Source organism: Fringilla coelebs (assembly GCF_963513975.1).
Source record: "Fringilla coelebs genome assembly, chromosome: 19".
Lineage (NCBI taxonomy): Eukaryota > Metazoa > Chordata > Aves > Passeriformes > Fringillidae > Fringilla > Fringilla coelebs.
The window spans coordinates 12,506,931-12,527,706 of record NC_140045.1 but is presented as its reverse complement, the minus strand read 5'-3'; the positions used below and the strand labels follow the sequence as shown (position 1 = coordinate 12,527,706).

Below are 20,776 nucleotides of genomic sequence, written 5' to 3'. Positions count from 1 at the left end.
GGATGTCATGAGGCATCAAAGTGACCTGAAGGCTGCACAAAATGTGTACCCTCTGTCACTTCCTACTTTCTGCAATTTTGTTTTAACCATTTTAATGTCTAGAGAATAAATCCTGTAGATTTGTTTGTGTGCATACCATGAGCAGTGCTTTTCATTTATTTCTGGTTTTATTGGTTAGACCTTTTTTACCATTTTTGGTACTGTTTTGCACAGTTTTGTCTTATAATCTCTGTGTACCTATGTGGGCAGTGCAGCTTTTTTGTCATCTTGTTCCTGACTAGTTATCCCTTCTTTTTTTCTTAGTGACTAGAAAAATAACATCACATGAAGAGAAGTCAAGGACAATAATTCCCGATTGTGGCTCCTGCAAGTTCTTCCTACTGGTATACCCCAGAGAATATCTTATATTATGTTCACCCTTATGGCACCTCAGCACTTTCCAGCTTGTGATTGTCAGGTGTGAGATGCTCCTTTTGCTGGCCTCTGAGAGTGACTTATAGAGTGGTAATAACCCAAAGAGTTTATGGTTTTTTGTGAAGCTGACAGAAATAGTCTTTAGTCTCCACTATATTTTTCCTTTAATTAGAAGACCATGAAGAGTATCACATCCCCTTGATTTAAAACCAGAGAATGTTGTTGACAGTTCTATAAGAATTCCTTTTGTTTCTATAAATTAGATCAGTGTCTGAAAAAGCTGAACTTCTGCCACACTACTTTCTGAAACACTGCCCTCTCTTGGGGAATTTTTCTTTCCTGATGAGAAAGATCATCTCTTTGATGTCGTGTTTTCCTTACTCGTGTTGTGGAAACCCACACCAGCAGCTTCTCTCACTAGCCTATGGCAAGAGAGGTCAGAGAAGACAGCAGGGAAGAGACAGCTTGCAGTAGTCCAGCAGTGAAAGGAAAACACTTCATTAGTAGCTGTCATTCCATTAGTAGCTGTAGATGAATGATTTTCCATTCAATGTGCAAAAGAAGCAAAAAAGAAGATGGGCAAATGAAATGGCAGATTCTGAGCCTGAGGAGAGATCCACATAAACTGACAGTGAAGACTTGAGTGCAGGGGGAGAAAGTTACCATGTTCAGTCCCATGCCCTGCCTCCTAGGGCAGAGTACACTGAATTCCCAGGGAGAACTGGACCAAGCATATGTAACACCTCCAGGGACAGAACTGGTATGGGGAACTGAGGACAGGTGATTTATGTCCTTCCAAAAGGAGCAGTCTGTTAAATTCCAGTCAGGCTTACATATGAAAAAACACACAAAACTTTGAGGGGATAGATGAGCACGTGGAGAGAGAGATACAGATAATATAATTGACTGGGATTTCCAAAACCTTTTAGCGAGGTTAAGAAAGTCAACAGAGGCTTTTATAGAAGTGATGTAGCCATGGGATAAGAAGGAAGTCTCTTACCCAGAGACAGAAAGAGAGCTGAGTTATGTGTACTGGAGCCTGTGTTGTTCAATTTACTGATAAAGCAGACAACATCAAGCTGGATGTTTCAGCTGATACACCAATGGGAAGGAATGTCATCCAGTTAAAGAGCTGTCATGAGACTCCATCTGTAGCGCTGTATTCAGCTCTGGGACCTCTGATAAAAAATGGACAATGGACCAGGTGGAGCAGATGCAGAGCAGAGCCACAAGGAAAAAAAATCCAAGTCCTGGAATGCCTCTGCTATGAAGAAAAGCTTACTTAGTTGTACCTGCTCAGCATGGAGATGAGAAGGCTCTGAGAAGACCATATTGCAAGTTTTCTATATATAAAGGCAGCTCTTTAGAGGGGGAAAGATTTTTTACCTTTGGCTTCTGGCATAGGACAAGGGGAAAAGTTTTAAATTAAAAACGGTAGATTCTGGTTGGATATAAATTGGCATTTTTTAAGAAGAGCCCAGTGAGACACAGGAACAGACAGGTCCCAGAATACAGGAATGTCCAATCAATAGAAGTGCTCAAGCTCAGGTTGAATGGGGCTTTGAGCAACCTGATCTAGTCAAAATTCCTACCCACAGCAGGGGTGTTGCACTAGATGATGCTTTTAAGGTTTCTTCCAACCCAAACCATTCTTTGATTTTGTCCTCTTAGTTCTGTATGTCTGTGGAAGTCAGAGATTGTGCAGACACAGGACTTCTCATGCCCCTCTGCACTCACAGTTTTATACAGGCTGTTTCTATTTTAGAGAGCTCCTCCTGTTCAGGGCAGAGGGTGTTTCCACCAGCTTCCCCCTGCCCTGCACAGGGATCCCAGGGCTGAGCTCTGGTTTTGAACTGCAGAAAGTTGCCTGCTCATCCTTGGAATAAGCTTTTCATGTCATGCTTGTTGTTGGATATCTTGCATCACATTTACTGACCTTGCCCTCTGCACTTCATTGAGCTTTACCCACTGAGCTCTTTTAATAATCAAAATGCCAATGACCAGGAGAAGAGCGTGCTCAGAAGTGACACTGTTAAAGCAGCTCAAGTGACAGTGCCCTTTTTCCAAGAACTTGACCACTCATTCTCCAGAACTACTGGCAAATTCTCCCTTTCTCCGAGTACTGCCTACAGCAATGCTGCTTCCAACCAGGCAGCACTGTGTCGAGAGCTCTTGTTGTTGGAACTGTATGAATATGCAAGATATTTGTGATTTGGGAATGTGGGACTGAGGATGTGTCAGAGTGCAGAGGATCCCAGACCAGTGCTGTGTGTGTGAATGTGGGTAGAGTTGTTTGGGCAGAAGGGTTGAGGTTTATTTGGAGTTCTAGGTAGTGAAGGCCTGACTTGGTTGTGAGCATTGCTTGGTATACATTGACAATAAGCACATAAATATTAGCAACATGGGCCTGAGCTCTTTAAGGCATGTTAGCACTTCATGTTTGTGTGAGGTGGAACAGGAAGTATCACTGTATAGTTATTGACTGTATGTCTACTGGGGCTAAAAGTATTTCCTAGTCTAGGTTACTTTTTCCTCTTAGGCTCTCTTAACCCTTAGAAAATCTTTAATAAATTTTGAGAACAGAAAAAAAATAAATGAATAATTTTCCTATTAATAAGTGTGCTTGTTATAAAATGTTATATATTTCTTCTGTATCAGCTCTGTAACAGAAGCATATACTTTTTCACAATCTGAAATTACTTGCAAAACTTATATAATTTTTTTTCAGGTGTGAGATATTATGAATAACTTTTTTTGTTTGAAACTATGAAGAATTTTCTGTTATATCACTCATGACTTACTATTGCAATCATGAACATTCCTCCAGTAGGCACATTTTGAATTTTTTGATTTCTGCAGAATACCAAGTAAGGGTTTATTCACATACATACTCAATTGCTTTTATAGCTAAGGAGTCACATTTCACACTTAAGGCACAAACTACATGTCCAAACTTGTAACTGTATTTGACCTTGCTGTCTACTGGAGTCTTCTCTATCTGATATTCCTGGACTACTACACGTCTGGTTTTCCCCTTTTTATTATAATATATAAAGAATGACTGAAGGAGTTTTAGAAGTAATTTGTCTTTTGTAGAACTGCCTTTTCTAATGATGTAAAGGTGAGCTCTAAGTTCATAGGACCACATGTACAAGATACATTACAATATTTCCCTTTTACATCTGCAAAAGTACAGAAATGCCAAAGAATCCCATCTGGATCAAAGATTAAGTTACCTGTAAAGATCATAGAAGAACCAATAAATCATACACCCAAGTTCTTTAAGTGCCTTGACTAGTCCAGATTCCAATATTAATAGCCCTGTCAGACTATTTATAGGAAATGTATCCACAGGAATGGTAAGATGCAAAACATTTCTAAATATATCAGGTCAAATGACAATTATGCCATTAGTTAAGTTTGCCAGACAATATTTTGCCAAAGATGGTTTGCCAAAATATATTTTGACAGAAGGAAAAGGAAACATCCAAAGCATCTGCATACCAGAGTCTATAAAAGTCTCTTTGGAGTGCTGTGCCCAGTCTTGACAGAAAATTTCGAGGTAAGTGTTTGGCTCCTGTGAACTGCTGGGCAAAACATATACCTTTTTATTCCATTTAACTTCCTATAAGACTTGGATATCCACTTCTGTCATGGACTGACTCTATGAGCAGTAACTATATTGTAGGTTTGAAGTTAGCATGTTTTCCTTCAAATTCTATATTAGATCTGAACATCTGTGCAACATAAAATGAGATTTTATGTTTTCAAGTAGCAGTAACCTCTGCCACCAAAATCAAAAATAAAATTTAACGACTTTTAAGGAACAGGATGAAATCCAAGAGTTTAAGATTTGTGGAAGGGAAAACAGGCAATAGTAACATTTTTATCTGTCATAATGCAAGATGAATTATCCACAGCAAGTAATTTTTAGAAAGCCACTACTTGATATCAGAAAAAAAGAACTATTTCAGAGACTTTCAGTAGCATTAAAAAAACAAAAACAGAAACTCTGTTATGAGAACAGCCAGATTTGCTAGAGTTAACAAAGTTGAATTAATACTGCTAAGTTTCAAAACATACTGTACACTTAACTGCTGTTCTGTACATGTCCTCTTAGCTGGATGTCTAAGGATTAATTTTAGAGAGCTACGTAAGTATTTTCAGCCAAGACTAGGAAGTTAAAATCCAACTTTTGACTTGCTTATACCTACTTTAATATTTCAAAAGATCAAACTGCAAGAGGTCTCCTTTCTTTCACATAAAGATGTTCATTCACTGACAAAACATATCTTGTAGCCTACGGAGGACCCTGCTGACTGTGGCTCCTGAAGAAGTGCAACAATGTCGGCTCCAGACGCTGACATGGCCGCCTTTGGCGAGGCAGCTCCTTACCTCCGAAAATCGGAGAAGGAGAGAATTGAGGCCCAGAACAAACCTTTTGATGCCAAGACCTGTGTCTTTGTGGTACATCCAAAGGAGTCCTATGTGAAGGGGAAGATCGAGAGTAAGGATGCAGGGAAGGTCACTGTCAAGACCGAAGGTGGAGAGGTGAATGAATGCAAAATACACAAATAAAATTTAATTCCCAGTCTGAGTTCTTAGCTGACATACATACATCTCTCTATTCTGTGACAGACTCTGACCGTGAAAGAAGATCAAATCTTCTCCATGAACCCTCCCAAGTATGACAAGATCGAGGACATGGCCATGATGACCCACCTGCACGAACCCGCTGTGCTGTACAACCTCAAAGAGCGTTACGCAGCCTGGATGATCTACGTAAGTGGCAGCAGCAGCTTCCTCTGGGCAGCCTCAGGAGCTGCTGGGCCAGGCTCAGGGCAAGCCAGTGAGCTGTGTCCCTTCCTTGCAGACCTACTCGGGTCTCTTCTGCGTCACTGTCAACCCCTACAAGTGGCTGCCGGTGTACAACCCCGAGGTGGTGTTGGCCTACCGAGGCAAGAAGCGCCAGGAGGCCCCTCCACACATCTTCTCCATCTCTGACAACGCCTATCAGTTCATGCTGACTGGTGAGTTTCATGATTTTCTATAAAATCACTTGGCTGTAAACACTCACAAAAGAGAAAAAAAGTCTTTTCACTGCACAATAGTTCAGTTTAATGTTGCTGGGAATGTGGATGTTCTGTCACCACTGTAAATAGATTTTTTTACTGAACATAAAGTTTATAGAAATCAATGTTAAATTTTCATGTCCAGTGTATTTGGGAGGATATGATTTAACATTGACTATATTGTCAGATTTTCCGTTCAAGAAATTTGGATTTATTTTAAAGCTCTGCTTTTTCTCAGATGAAAGGATTGTTCTTTGAATTGCTATGCAGGACTGAAAATCACTAGGATGAATTTCTGTAAATAACGCTGTGTGTAAATGGAAAATACATTCAACATTGGAGCCAATGTTTTCTATGGTAGCTTTATAAAAACTCTGGAAGCAGTGTATATCAGAAATTGCAGTGAAATTTTCTCAGAAAATTGATAACTTCCTTCCTCTATTTCAATCAATTTCTTCTTTTCCATTCATTACTATGAAGGAAAGAAATACCAAAGAAGGGTAGTTCCAAGGTTTTTAGCACTGTCTAAATATCCAGAATTTCAGGAAAGACCAGATTGGTCAGAAATATAGATAACAGTATAAGAACATGTACTTTAATTTGTTAAAAGAAATCTTATCCCCTCTTTTGTCCCCAGTTATTTAAATCAGTAGCATTCAGAGTGTTAGGAAAGTTAATTGGAAGAGAATTCAATGAAACCCAACAATAATAAATTGAGTAGTTCGTCATATCAGGCTAAAAGTTGTCATAATGATATTCATGGCACATAATGATAATCGTTTCTTTTCTGTCTCTTCACAGATCGTGAGAACCAGTCCATCCTGATCACGTAGGTACCCCCCTGCGCGGGTCCCTGTGGGGCTGCCCGGTGCCAGGGCACCTCCTGCCTGACCACGCACCCTCTGCTTCTCTCTTGGCTTTGGCAGCGGAGAATCCGGGGCCGGGAAGACTGTGAACACAAAGCGTGTCATCCAGTACTTTGCAACAATTGCAGCCAGTGGGGACAAGAAAAAGGAGGAGCAGACCTCAGGCAAAATGCAGGTGAGGTCCCATGGCTAGGAACCTGCAACTATCCAATTTCTTGATGAATTAGATCATGACAAGAAGACTTCTATTCTAGGGGACACTTGAAGATCAAATCATCAGTGCCAACCCACTGCTGGAGGCCTTTGGAAACGCCAAGACTGTGAGGAATGACAACTCCTCACGCTTTGTGAGTTCTTGCTTTGCATAAAATCTCTCCCGTTCATGGCAACACACATGATGCCTGAGCAGTTCTTGGTGCAAAGGAGATGTCAGCAGAACACATCCAGGCTGACCTGCTGCTGCTTCTGCTTAACAGGGCAAATTCATCAGAATCCACTTTGGTGCCACAGGCAAACTGGCTTCTGCTGACATTGAAACTTGTAAGAGATTCTTCTGGACTGCTCCCATCCCTTCCCAAATTCCCATCTCCATGTACATTCCCACAAGTGCCTAACTCTTTCTACCATCCTTGCCAGATCTGCTGGAGAAGTCCAGAGTCACTTTCCAGCTCAAGGCGGAAAGGAGCTACCACATCTTTTATCAGATCATGTCCAACAAGAAGCCAGAGCTAATTGGTAGGAAGGAGCATTATGGGTTTTTGGGATTGATCAGGGAGGAACTCAGGAACAGTTCCCTCTCTCACCTGTTGGCAAAAGTAAACCTGTGCCCTGCCTTTTCCTATTTGCAGACATGCTCCTCATTACCACCAACCCCTACGATTTCCACTATGTGAGTCAAGGGGAGGTCACTGTCCCCAGCATTGATGACCAGGAGGAGCTGATGGCTACAGATGTAAGTAACACAGCAACAAGGTATCTACTGGGCATGGCTTGAGAGTGACATCTCTGACCCACTAAGGACACATTTTTGAATTCATTATTTTGACTGCAGAGTGCCATTGACATCCTGGGTTTCAGTGCTGATGAGAAAACAGCCATCTACAAGCTGACAGGGGCTGTCATGCACTATGGGAACCTGAAGTTCAAGCAGAAGCAACGAGAGGAGCAGGCAGAGCCTGATGGCACAGAAGGTATTAGCAAATTCAGGGGATGATTTGTGCCCAGACGCAATATGTTATCCTCCAGAGGCACACTGCAGTTGCCCGAGTCCCCACATAAAACACTGAGAATTCCTTTTTTGCCCCTGCTCCCCTCTAACTTCAGATGTTCTTCCCTAGTAATGGGTAGTTTCATTATTCTATCCAATGGTGGATCCCCAAAATCATGCTGCCTAAAAGCAGAAACTTCAATTTCAATGCAGGATTTTCTCTCTCTCTTGAAATTCCCCAAGCACTAAGGCCCCCTGAGAGTCAATTTTGTTTTTTAATGAAATAACTCCTGCAAGCTGTGCTACCCACAAATCCCCTTCCCACAGAAAGAGAATATACCTTGCCTTATGTCTTGCTAGAGGCTTTTGTTGTTCTTCTGGGAAATTTCAGGTTCAAGCTCTTCCTGTCCAAGCCATACTTGTTCTTGCTTTCAAAGACCACCATCAGTAGTGTCCAGAATTTGCATTCCTTCACAAGCCTTCTATATGGAATGAGATAAATCCTCTTCCATTCCTAGAACATGAACAGCAAAGTTGTTCACAACACCTGAAGTATCGAGATTATCCATGAACAAATGCTCTTCTCTCTCTCCCCCCACCTCTAGTGGCTGACAAGGCTGCCTACCTAACGGGCCTCAACTCAGCTGAATTTCTCAAGGCCTTGTGTTACCCCCGAGTCAAGGTTGGGAATGAATACGTGACCAAAGGTCAAAACGTGACACAGGTAACATCTGACAGTTGAAAATGCACAGCCTGAAGGAGTATGTGCACATTTTTCTTTGCCTCTCAGAGGTAACTCCAGTCCTGTCTCCTCTAGGTGAACAATTCAGTGGGTGCCCTGGCCAAGGCAATGTTTGAGAAGATGTTCCTGTGGATGGTTGTTCGTATCAACCAGCAGCTGGACACGAAGCAGCCCAGGCAGTACTTCATTGGTGTCCTGGACATTGCTGGCTTTGAGATCTTTGATGTAAGCAGCAGGGGTTTGACACCACAGTCAAGCGATGGGCAAGGAGGGGTCAGGAAGACACAGGAACACCTAGAGGACTAAGGCTCACACAGCTCTGGGCCAAACAAATGGATGCTCTTGTAAAGGCAGTGGTCTGGACAAGTTCAGAGCCTGTTTCCTGTTCTGTGAATGCAGTGATGATGCAAGGACTTCTGTGTCAGAACACAAAGCTCCCTAGATTATTGTTCTGAGGCCAGGGAAGTTCTTGGGTGGGACACTCAGGAGGTTTCTACCATCCATCAGCTCAGACATCTGACACCATGGAGCTACTGAGCTTACCAAAGCCATGCAGCTGAGTAGCAACAGTGAAAAGGAATTGTCACTTTTGGCTCGATTTGCAAAGTAATAATGAAAATGTCCTTCAAGAACAGTGAGTGTTAGAGTAGAAAACAGGGTGGTACAGTAGGATTGGGACTGGTGTTTCAAGTTCAAACAGCCTTAGGAGAATGGCAGCAAAGGCCTGTGTGTTTTGGCACACCTTGAGAACCTGTGCACTTTTCCTTGCTTTGGGCAGTTCAACAGCTTTGAGCAGCTGTGCATCAACTTCACCAATGAGAAACTGCAACAGTTCTTCAACCACCACATGTTCGTGCTGGAGCAGGAGGAGTACAAGAAGGAGGGGATTGAATGGGAGTTCATTGACTTTGGCATGGACCTGGCTGCCTGCATTGAGCTCATTGAGAAGGTACCTTTCCCTTGCATGTATATGATGGCTGCTGAAATTCTGTGATGTTTCTGAGGCACTGTCAGCTCAGAAAAAACTCACAGCCAGACATGTAGCATTGGTTAAGGAAAGTACTCTGAACTCAATTTTAGTTTAGCCTGGGAAAGAGAAATGGGGAAATACACATGTGCGGCATCAGTCTGCCTCATCTAGTCTTCATGCATGAAAAAGTAGCCTGCACTTGCACTAAAAGACTTCTAAAAACAAACCGGATTTGGTCTCCTTTTCTTCCTTCTACAAAGGCTCAAATCCAAAGTCTACAGAGAAAGTTGAGAAATAAATGTTGTATTACCTGACACCCCAAACTACAGAACCCCTTGTAGCTGTTTCCACCCATATTTTTCTCTTTATGATTGCTCCGGCATTTCTATAATAAATTCTCGTGTGAACTGGACAGATGATCCTACCAGTTCCATGAAGATAGGCTGCAGGGAGGCAAGAGATGACAGAAATAAACTTATTGAAAGAGAACAAGCCTGGTAAACCCAGGCTTTCATCCAGGCTGAGATGCTGCCAGTAGTACAACCAGACTTTGATGTTCATAGCACAGGCTTCCTGTCATTGTCATAGAGTCACAGAATGGTTTGGGTTGGAAGAACACATAGACACCATAAAAAACATTTTGTTCCAATCCCCTACCATGGTTGGGGACTCCTTCCACTAGACCAGGCAGGTGAACATCCCATCTAAAGTGACATTGAATATTTCCATTATAACCTTCCCTTTTCACTTGTGATTTCTCCCAGCCCATGGGCATCTTCTCCATCCTGGAAGAGGAGTGCATGTTCCCCAAGGCAACTGACACCTCTTTCAAGAACAAGCTCTATGACCAGCACCTGGGCAAGTCCAACAACTTCCAGAAGCCCAAGCCTGGCAAAGGCAAGGCTGAGGCCCACTTCTCCCTGGTGCACTATGCTGGCACAGTGGACTACAACATCTCTGGGTGGCTAGAGAAGAACAAGGACCCTCTGAATGAAACTGTCATTGGGCTGTACCAGAAATCATCTGTGAAGACCCTGGCTTTACTCTTTGCCAGCTACGGTGGAGCCGATGCAGGTCAGTTTTTGTGGAAATTGTATTTTTAATGTAGGACAAAGTTTTTTTAGAATTAAAGCTGCAAACACAAGAAATGTAAAGTGGCCTTGTGTTCTGTAGTATCCAATAAATCTTGTCCACATTATTAAACTTTATTTATTTTCTTTTATTTTCAGATGCTGGTGGTGGTGGCAAGAAGGGAGGCAAGAAGAAGGGTTCTTCTTTCCAGACTGTCTCAGCTCTTTTCAGGGTAATTAGAGTATTTAATATCTCCTTAAAGATGGAAAGCATTTTTATTCTGAATCTGAAAGGTCTGTTTCCATTTTGGATATAACTCCTGTCATCCTTTGAAACCCTTCTTTTTCCATCCTTGTAAATTACACAATATTCCTTTCATAATGCATTCTTGAATATTCCTCAAAGACATCTAAATTTCACCTACTTAGATGGGAGTGAGTATCTTACCATCTAACTTCCTTAAAATCCTCTCCATAGCATTCAGATATATTTCCTAGACTTTCTTTTATGTCTTTAGGCAGATTTTCAGTACTGACTCATAGTAAACGTTGATAATAATAGATCAAACATAAAGAGCAAAAGAAATTACCCCAACATTATAGGATTTTAAGACAATGACTGGATTTCAATGTGGAAAAGGAGCGAAGGTTAAATGATATCAAATTAATGATTTCTGAGGTCAGTTTTCAGTTGTCTTCAAAGTTTGAGACGGAATAACTGTTAAAATGGTCATTTTATGTGGACTTTTCCCTCCATGTAGAAACAACTTACTTAGCTGAAAATTCAGATGCTAGTCATGATCGATCAGGAGTGTATAATTTATTTAAAATCCCCAACACTATACCACAAGAATTACCAGCTCAAAGGAAAATTGTGAGATGATAGCTCTGTATTTGGATGAGGAGGTCAAGGAAAAGTAATGCTAACCATTATTCTATAAAAGAACTTCAAAACTAAAATTTGGGACCCTTCAGCTTCCAATTTTGCTTTTGGGAGTTCTGCAAGTTGTTTTAGAGAAGACTTCCTGAAACACCAGTTTGTTACATCCACTGTTAAGATTCCACTGCTTACACTTAATAATGTAAACTTCATTTCATGATCTCATAGGAGAATTTAAACAAGCTGATGGCTAACCTGAGAAGCACTCACCCCCATTTTGTGCGCTGTATCATCCCCAATGAGACTAAAACACCTGGTAAGGCAAGCCAAGGGAGGAAAGCTTGAGCAGCAGAAGCTCTTCTCCTGAGTGTCAAACAGCAGGGTAGTCACTAATGGTGGTATTTGTCAGGTGCCATGGAGCACGAGCTGGTGCTGCACCAGCTGCGCTGTAACGGCGTGCTGGAAGGGATCAGGATCTGCAGGAAAGGGTTCCCCAGCAGAGTCCTCTACGCTGACTTCAAACAGAGGTGAGAGCTCTGAACCTTTCTGCCAATTCAGAGCAAGCTGATGAGCCTTGTTATGTTATAATATACTTTGAACTTTTTATTTTAAATTAGTACTGATCATACATGTAGATGTTTCACCATCAGTTTATGATGATGTGGCAGTGCTGAGATCAGGACTGTTTTGTACTTAGAATTACTATGAAAAGCATTTCCCATATCCTCTCCACAGAGGGTGAACTGTCTCTAGGCATGAGATTAGTTCAGTGGTACAGTCTGAAAAGTTCTGGTGGTGGTTTCAATGAATGAGATTTCTTAATGTTCTGCTTTCTCCTACAGATACAGAGTACTTAATGCCAGTGCTATCCCAGAGGGACAGTTCATGGACAACAAGAAAGCTTCAGAGAAGCTCCTTGGGTCCATCGATGTAGACCATACCCAGTACAAATTTGGTCACACCAAGGTAAAAACAAGATCTGTGTTAAAAGTTTGTCCAAACCAGTGAGAGTGGGCTCTGTCAGGGAATCAGGCACAGGACAATAACGTAACAGAGCTGCCAGACTAGAGGCTGCTACCAGCAAGTGCCCAGTCTCACTGTACTCAATCAAGGCAAGGGAGGATGACCCAGGAATGGTAGTCAGACTTAGCTGAGAGTCCACACCATCAGTCAAGTTTGTTAACAATAAGAATGATCTAAGTTGAAGCCATAAAACCTTGTTTTTCCACATTTGTCAGGGTCAGATATAGGTAGGCTAAAAAGGCAAGGCCTTAGTCATTAATTCATGGACATAGACAGAGAAGTGAGATTGGTCTAACATCAAACCAGGAATTAACAGCTCATGGTAGAACTCACCAGTGTCCATGACCAGGTGTAGGAGTGGCTGAGGCTGTGGCTGAACTGGAAACCAGTACTCATGACGCAGAGCTCAGACAAGGACTGTAGGCTCAAGGCTGAGATTATGGGAAGTCCTAAGCCCTTGGACAGAGGATATGGGAGAGCGCCAGAAGTGTAACTGATCATCAAGTATTTCTGACAATTAAAAATATTTCAGCAATCTGAATGGCTCTGTGCTCTGTTCTATCCTACATCAAAATGACAAGGTGCAACATCTCTTTTCTCAAGGTGTTCTTCAAAGCTGGGTTGCTGGGACTCCTGGAGGAGATGAGAGATGACAAGTTGGCAGAAATCATCACTCGCACACAAGCCAGGTGCAGGGGCTTCCTGATGAGAGTGGAGTATAAGAAAATGGTGGAGAGGAGGTAGATATTTCTCATAATTAGTTGATTTTCATGGAACTTTACTGATGAAGTTTAAATTAATCACACCATATCCATGTAATAACTGTGTGAATTTCATTTCAGAGAGTCCATCTTCTGCATCCAGTACAACGTTCGTTCATTCATGAATGTCAAACACTGGCCATGGATGAAGCTGTTCTTCAAGATCAAGCCCTTGCTGAAGAGTGCAGAGTCTGAGAAGGAGATGGCAAACATGAAGGAAGAGTTTGAGAAAACCAAGGAGGAGCTTGCAAAGTCTGAGGCAAAGCGGAAGGAGCTGGAGGAGAAAATGGTGGCCTTGGTGCAGGAGAAAAACGACCTGCAGCTGCAAGTGCAGGCTGTGAGTATCACCGTTCATTTTCCCCTGGAAAAAGAATGATATACTGCCAGAATGCTTCTTGTTCTGCAAGAAGACTCATAGAAAGACCTACTTTTCCTACATACAGCTACAAGAAACCCTTGGATACTTCCCATTTAAACTCAAAAAGGACAAGGGAGTTTCTTAACACCCAATGAAATGATCAGCTAGTTACCATGGAAGATCCCAAACATGGCCTGGAAAGAAGCCACAGAGGTAGCTGAGAGGCTAGAACTCTATTGGCCATGCAGTCTATAGAGAAGCGATACATTTCTTTCTCAAAAAAAGGGTTCTCAGAAATTGAAAAGCCTCTAAGCAACAAATATTTTAAGGCTTTGTTGAGACAACCAAAGAAAAAACGAGTAGATACAATTTCCATGAGAAAAAAAAAATGTTTCAAGTCTTTACTCATGCTGAAGTTAGAAATTAAATTAGAAGGTTCTGCTCTGCATTAGTGCCTATTCTATGAGGCATTGTAAGAAATAACTGCCCTGGGACACAAATTTAGGAGACACAAAAGCTTTGGACTAGATATTGATTCTAAATGACAAGGTTTACCAGTAGACACCACTCAAGATCCTTCTGTTGCTGGTCTTGAAGGTCAAGTTCAGCTGCTACTCAGTAATAAAAGAGGCAAAGCAGAGAAAGTTCAAACATTAAGACACACAAATTTCTGACTCCCCAACAGGAAGCAGATAGCTTGGCTGATGCTGAGGAAAGGTGTGACCAGCTCATCAAAACCAAAATCCAGCTGGAAGCCAAAATCAAGGAGGTGACTGAAAGGGCTGAAGATGAAGAGGAAATTAATGCAGAGCTGACAGCCAAGAAGAGGAAGCTGGAGGATGAATGTTCAGAGTTGAAGAAAGATATTGATGACCTTGAGCTAACACTGGCCAAGGTGGAGAAGGAAAAGCATGCCACAGAAAACAAGGTAGGAGGTAGAACCTGTCACTCGCACTGTGGAAAATGGGCTGTGTGTTATTACAGGACTTCTATAGTTACCTCATTTATTTATATTTGCTCCCTTCTTCTCCAAGGTGAAAAACCTGACTGAGGAGATGGCAGCTCTGGACGAGACCATTGCCAAGCTGACAAAAGAGAAGAAAGCCCTCCAAGAGGCCCATCAGCAGACCCTGGATGACCTGCAGGTAGAGGAAGACAAAGTCAATACTCTGACCAAAGCCAAGACCAAGCTGGAACAGCAAGTGGATGATGTAAGCACACAGAGATAGAGCAGGAACAGGACAGGTATGGAGTCCAAGCTGTCTGGCAGAGGCCTGATGGTCTTGTTGTGTTTAGCTGGAAGGGTCCCTGGAGCAAGAGAAGAAACTGCGCATGGACCTGGAGAGAGCCAAGAGGAAACTGGAAGGAGACCTGAAGCTGGCCCAGGACAGCATCATGGATTTGGAGAATGATAAGCAGCAGCTGGATGAGAAGCTGAAGAAGTAAGTGTGGGACTCCTGAGTGCTGGGCTGCAGCACTTGTCTCTTTTCTTGGACCACTAACATGGTTCACTTGTCCCAAAGGAAAGACTTTGAAATCAGCCAGATCCAGAGCAAGATTGAGGATGAACAAGCCCTGGGCATGCAATTTCAGAAGAAGATCAAGGAGCTGCAGGCAAGTCTCTGTTCCTTCCCCTGCCTTGCTCAGGCTCAGCTCAGGCAGGAGGAGGGCACGGCTGTGAAGGGTCCCTGCTGTTCTGCAGGCCCGCATTGAGGAGCTGGAGGAGGAAATTGAGGCAGAGCGAACCTCTCGCGCTAAAGCAGAGAAGCATCGCGCTGACCTGTCCAGGGAGCTGGAGGAGATCAGCGAGCGCCTGGAAGAAGCAGGAGGGGCCACAGCAGCTCAGATTGAGATGAACAAGAAGCGTGAGGCAGAGTTCCAGAAGATGCGCCGTGACCTGGAAGAGGCCACGCTGCAGCACGAAGCCACGGCTGCCGCCCTGCGCAAGAAGCACGCGGACAGCACGGCTGAGCTGGGCGAGCAGATCGACAACCTGCAACGCGTGAAGCAGAAGCTGGAGAAGGAGAAGAGTGAGCTGAAGATGGAGATTGATGACTTGGCCAGCAACATGGAGTCTGTCTCCAAAGCCAAGGTATGGAGTTGCAGGAGAAAATGCTCACAGGGACAAAGTGTGGCACAAAAGCTGCCTCTGCTACACACATTCTCAGAAACAATATCTGCACTGTGACAATAAGGCAGAGTGCAGACCATCATCTCTTTTCCCTTCCTGTGTTCCCTGTCTAGGCCAACCTGGAGAAGATGTGCCGCACACTGGAAGATCAGCTGAGTGAGATTAAAACAAAGGAGGAGCAGAATCAGCGCATGATCAACGACCTCAATACGCAAAGAGCTCGTCTGCAGACAGAGTCAGGTGAGACATCCTCATCCCCAAAGTTCAATGGCAGGACCTGCATGCCCTGAGCAAGCCAGAGAGTACAAGTGGCAGGTGGTATAAGCCCTCTAGGCCATTCCTGGTTACGTGGCTTTGCAAGCAGAAGGTGTCATAGGAGGAACAATCTACTTCCTTTTTTTCCTTTCCTTTTCCAGGGGAATTTTCCCGCCAGGTGGAAGAGAAAGATGCTCTGATTTCTCAGCTGTCTAGGGGCAAGCAAGGATTTACCCAACAGATTGAGGAACTCAAGAGACATCTAGAGGAAGAAATCAAGGTCTGGAAGTACCCTAGTGTCCACAGCCTACATCACCCCCAAAAACATCTGCAGAATCCTGTCTGATGCTAGACTGCTTCAGTGTTCTTTCCCCAAACACACATATGACCAGAGGGAAGAGCAGTAATTTACAACCCTTCACTCTACAACAAGGGAGGGAAGGAAGCAGGATGCTGTGTGTGCTGGAAGAAGTAATCCACATGAGATTCTTCCATGAGATTCTGATGATCCTCTAAGACAGGATTCAGCCACACATGTGTGAACATATATACAAACAGCAGATAACTGTCCCAAAAGTCACAAATGCATCCTGATGCTCCAGAACATGTCAATGCTGGCTTCACCTGCTCCAAGCTCTACATTTGCCCAATTATTCATTATAATTTCTCTTTCAAGTTCGTAGTTAGGAGGCATTTCAAGGTAAGTATTCAGGTTACCAAACCCAATGTCCCCACAGGCCAAGAATGCCCTGGCCCACGCCCTGCAGTCTGCTCGCCACGACTGTGACTTACTCAGGGAACAATATGAGGAGGAGCAGGAGGCCAAGGGGGAGCTGCAGCGAGCCCTGTCCAAGGCAAATGGGGAAGTGGCCCAGTGGAGAACCAAATACGAGACGGACGCGATTCAGCGCACGGAGGAGCTCGAGGAGGCCAAGTAAGTGGGGAAGCAGGATGGGAAATGACAGCAGAAGACTGAAACTGGTCACGGGAAACTGGAATCTCTGGGAGTGGGTTAAGATAAGGATGGGAGGGAAGCATGGATAGACTGTCTTTGTAAAAAAAGGGGAGAGAGAAAGCAAAAGTGCAGATTGGAACGAAAAAACATTGGCTTTAGAAGTGCTAAGACAGGCCTAATCTTCCCAAGGTGATAGGACAAAGCAAAGGAGAGATCCTTACATATCTGTTAAAAGTGCACAGTTCAGAACCCTTAAAGTGATCTACTGTCCTTCCATGACAGAATGCAACTTACACCCTTCCAAGCTCTAACAGACAACTATGCTTGTCTCCTCCCAGGAAGAAGCTGGCCCAGCGCCTGCAGGATGCAGAGGAACATGTTGAGGCTGTCAATGCCAAATGTGCCTCCCTGGAAAAGACAAAGCAGAGGCTGCAGAATGAAGTGGAGGACCTGATGATTGATGTGGAGAGATCCAATGCTGCCTGTGCTGCTCTGGATAAGAAGCAGAAGAACTTTGACAAGGTCTTTTGGCCTCCAGCACCAGCCCTCCTGGCCAGAGCATGGCCCCGTGATGGCCACAGCCCTGCTCACCCCCCGTTTCTCTTCAGATCCTGGCAGAATGGAAGCAGAAGTACGAGGAAACGCAGGCTGAGCTGGAGGCCTCGCAGAAGGAGTCGCGCTCTCTGAGCACGGAGCTGTTCAAGATGAAGAATGCCTATGAGGAGTCCTTGGACCACCTGGAAACAATGAAGAGGGAGAACAAGAACTTGCAGCGTAAGGCCCTGGCCCTCTGATACTCCCTGGCCTTTCTATGAGCAATTACCACCATTGTTCATGGCTCTGTGCCCGCAGGCCTGCAGAGATGCCTGTCACCTTGGTGGGACAGAGCCTTTCCCATTCTGCTCTGTGCCTGACCATGCCATTGATCTTTGTTCCCACAGAGGAGATTTCCGACCTCACGGAGCAGATTGCGGAGGGAGGAAAGGCGATTCATGAGCTGGAGAAAGTGAAGAAGCAGATTGAGCAGGAGAAATCTGAACTGCAAGCCTCCCTGGAGGAAGCTGAGGTACAGACAATGCTCATTAATGATGTCCCCATCAAGAGTATGGGTGTAGTCCTTTGGAGAGAGAGCAGGAAAGCAAACCGACCTTTCATGTAGAACTACATGTAAGATTACTTTGAAAGTAAAACATTCTGTGTGTTGAATTGTGCAGGCCTCCCTGGAACATGAGGAGGGGAAGATCCTGCGCCTGCAGCTTGAGCTCAACCAAGTGAAGTCTGAGATCGACAGGAAGATAGCAGAGAAAGATGAGGAGATTGACCAGATGAAGAGGAACCACCTGAGAATTGTGGACTCCATGCAGAGCACCTTGGATGCTGAAATCAGGAGCAGGAATGAAGCCCTGAGGCTGAAGAAGAAGATGGAGGGAGACCTGAATGAAATGGAGATCCAGCTGAGCCATGCCAACCGCCAGGCTGCAGAGGCACAGAAGAACCTGAGAAACACTCAGGCTGTGCTCAAGGTCCGTCCAGCAGAGCTACAGAAAGAGAAATGAGATCCTGACATTTCTGCCACTTAAGCACCCACTGATGCCTGTTCATTTCCCTTTTCTCTCTTTCCAGGACACTCAGCTGCACCTGGACGATGCTCTCAGGACACAGGATGACCTGAAGGAGCAGGTGGCCATGGTGGAGCGCAGAGCAAACCTGCTGCAGGCTGAGGTTGAGGAGCTCCGGGCAGCCCTGGAGCAGACGGAGCGGTCGAGGAAATTGGCTGAGCAGGAGCTTCTGGATGCCACTGAACGTGCACAGCTCCTCCACACCCAGGTCAGCTGCTGCTGGAAATTATTCCCATTCACAAGGGATAACAAGGAGTGAAATTGTTATTCATCTTGTCATTCCTGTGTAAACATTTGAAGAAGTGTGCTGCAATATGTCCCCTCCATCCAGCCCACAATATCTGGTTTACTGCTCTGGTACTAAAGAGGTCTCTTGAACTAAAGGCTTTCCTAAACCACAGCCACATTTTCAGGCCTTGATGAGGAGTCATTTGGTCTGACAGTAGGAATCTTGTCTTTCCTGTTGTACAGAACACCAGCTTGATCAACACCAAGAAGAAGCTGGAAACTGACATTTCCCAGATCCAGGGTGAAATGGAGGATACCATCCAGGAAGCCCGCAATGCTGAGGAGAAGGCCAAGAAGGCCATCACAGATGTGAGTTGGACACTCCTGGCATTGCTCATAGTGAATCTACTCTCCCCACAATATCTCCAGTTCTAAAATGGCTTTGACCTTTTGGTCTGATCAGGCGGCCATGATGGCAGAAGAGCTGAAGAAGGAGCAGGACACCAGTGCCCACCTGGAGAGGATGAAGAAGAACCTGGACCAGACGGTGAAGGACCTGCAGCACCGTCTGGAAGAGGCTGAGCAGCTGGCACTGAAGGGAGGGAAGAAGCAACTTCAGAAGCTGGAGGCCAGGGTGTGTAGGGCTGGGGCTGTGCCTGAGTGAGCGTGTCCCTCCTTGGAGAGACCTTGGCAGGGCAGCTGCAGGGATGGGCTTGTGCTTGCAGGTGCGGGAGCTGGAAGGGGAGGTTGATGCTGAGCAGAAGCGCAGCGCTGAAGCCGTGAAGGGTGTGCGCAAGTACGAGCGGAGGGTGAAGGAACTCACCTACCAGGTAAGGCAGGAGCTCTCCTGCTCTCACTGGGCTTTCTCACAGTGAGTCACATTTTGCCCACACCATCCCCAAGGGCAATTGTTAACCTCACGTGATGCAGAACCAAGAATTGACTCTCTACTCTGTTTACCAACTGCTTTAGTCTGAGGAAGACAGGAAGAATGTCCTGAGGCTGCAGGATCTGGTGGACAAGCTGCAAATGAAAGTGAAATCCTACAAGAGACAAGCTGAGGAGGCCGTAAGTATTGCTTGGAGAATGGGCAAAAATTCCATTGGGGCAGGACACACACTGAATATGGCTGAATACCAGGAGGAAGGGTATTAAAGAAACTCCCAAGGCACAACTGTCTTGGCCATGCTGCTTTGCTATCGTGTCATGAGGCCTTGGTGAGCTCTGGGCACCCTGCAGTCAGGGACATTCATTAAGGGAAGATCTGCAGTCAGTTTACACAGCAGGCCAGACTTGGGGCTACACCCAGTGATTGACAAATTCCTCAATCTCTGCCAATAATCAGCAGCTGAAGATTTCCTGTTCTTCTAAACTCAATAACTCATACAGATAAGCAGTGTGAGAGTAAGTACAGTAATAATAAATTGAAGGGGTGAAATTGCTCCTCACCTGTGATACAGTCCCGGTGAAGCTTGTCCCAGCAGGGTCCTGAAAAGGGGAGGATGAGGAGCTCTGTGTGAGGCTGATGTGTGAGCAGTGGTGGGAGGGGGATGGAGATTTGCAGCCCCACAAGGCTGACTTGCAGCAGGAGTGAAACCCCTGCCCTGGGCTCCTCACCACTGACTCCCTTTCCCCACACAGGAGGAGCTGTCCAATGTCAACCTGTCCAAGTTCCGCAAGATCCAGCACGAGCTGGAGGAAGCCGAGGAGCGGGCTGACATTGCAGAGTCACAGGTCAACAAGCTCCGAGTGAAGAGCCGTGACATGCATGGCAAGAAGATAGAAGAGGAAGAGTGAGGATGTCACGAGGCATCAAAGTGACCTGAGGGCTGCACAAAATGTGTACCCTCTGTCACTGTCTTCCAGTTTTGATATTTGCAATCATCTCAATATATAGGCAATAAAGAGTAGATTCATTTGCATTCACATCATGAGTAATTATCATTTGTTTTTGTTTTTTATGCATGAGGACTGTATCACCATTAATCTTTGCACACGGTTTTGCCTTATAAAACCTTTGTGTAGCTTTGTGGTGGTACAGATTTTTGTCATCTAATTTCCAAATTATTATCCCTTCAATTACACTTTTGCCAATGAGCAATGAAAGCTTCTTATTCACATAAGTAATCCTGAACAAGACAGAGTGAAAGAGAAAAGTTGTTGGTGCTGTTGCCTGTGTTGGTCAAGCAGCTGTTGAGTAAGTCAGAGTGGTGTTGAATAGGAAG

At 44.5% G+C, this 20,776-nt stretch overlaps 1 protein-coding gene across 3 annotated transcripts; it reads left to right on the top strand.

Moving 5' to 3' along the window:
• Positions 1–4,758: 4,758 nt before the first annotated feature.
• LOC311161146 (myosin heavy chain, skeletal muscle, adult) lies at positions 4,759–20,371 on the top strand (the record flags this gene model as incomplete). Of its 3 annotated transcripts, none has more annotated exons than XM_084218463.1 (38): positions 4,759–4,965; positions 5,053–5,196; positions 5,288–5,444; positions 6,288–6,315; positions 6,413–6,521; positions 6,607–6,699; positions 6,829–6,892; positions 6,989–7,087; positions 7,201–7,304; positions 7,404–7,542; positions 8,165–8,283; positions 8,377–8,526; positions 9,080–9,250; positions 10,036–10,345; positions 10,501–10,574; positions 11,450–11,537; positions 11,631–11,748; positions 12,064–12,187; positions 12,848–12,984; positions 13,087–13,342; positions 14,049–14,291; positions 14,398–14,574; positions 14,660–14,805; positions 14,887–14,977; positions 15,066–15,455; positions 15,608–15,734; positions 15,911–16,029; positions 16,487–16,683; positions 17,043–17,226; positions 17,313–17,478; positions 17,646–17,770; positions 17,919–18,227; positions 18,328–18,531; positions 18,795–18,920; positions 19,015–19,185; positions 19,277–19,381; positions 19,524–19,619; positions 20,193–20,371. In XM_084218463.1, 38 exons carry the CDS (start codon positions 4,759–4,761, stop codon positions 20,346–20,348), a joined length of 5,823 nt encoding a protein of 1,940 aa, XP_084074589.1. In that variant the 3' UTR covers positions 20,349–20,371. The 3 variants fall into 3 exon arrangements, with proteins under 3 accessions (XP_084074589.1, XP_084074590.1, XP_084074588.1); XM_084218464.1 differs by having other exon boundaries at positions 6,413–6,527; positions 10,036–10,330; XM_084218462.1 differs by having other exon boundaries at positions 6,413–6,527.
• Positions 20,372–20,776: the final 405 nt, after the last annotated feature.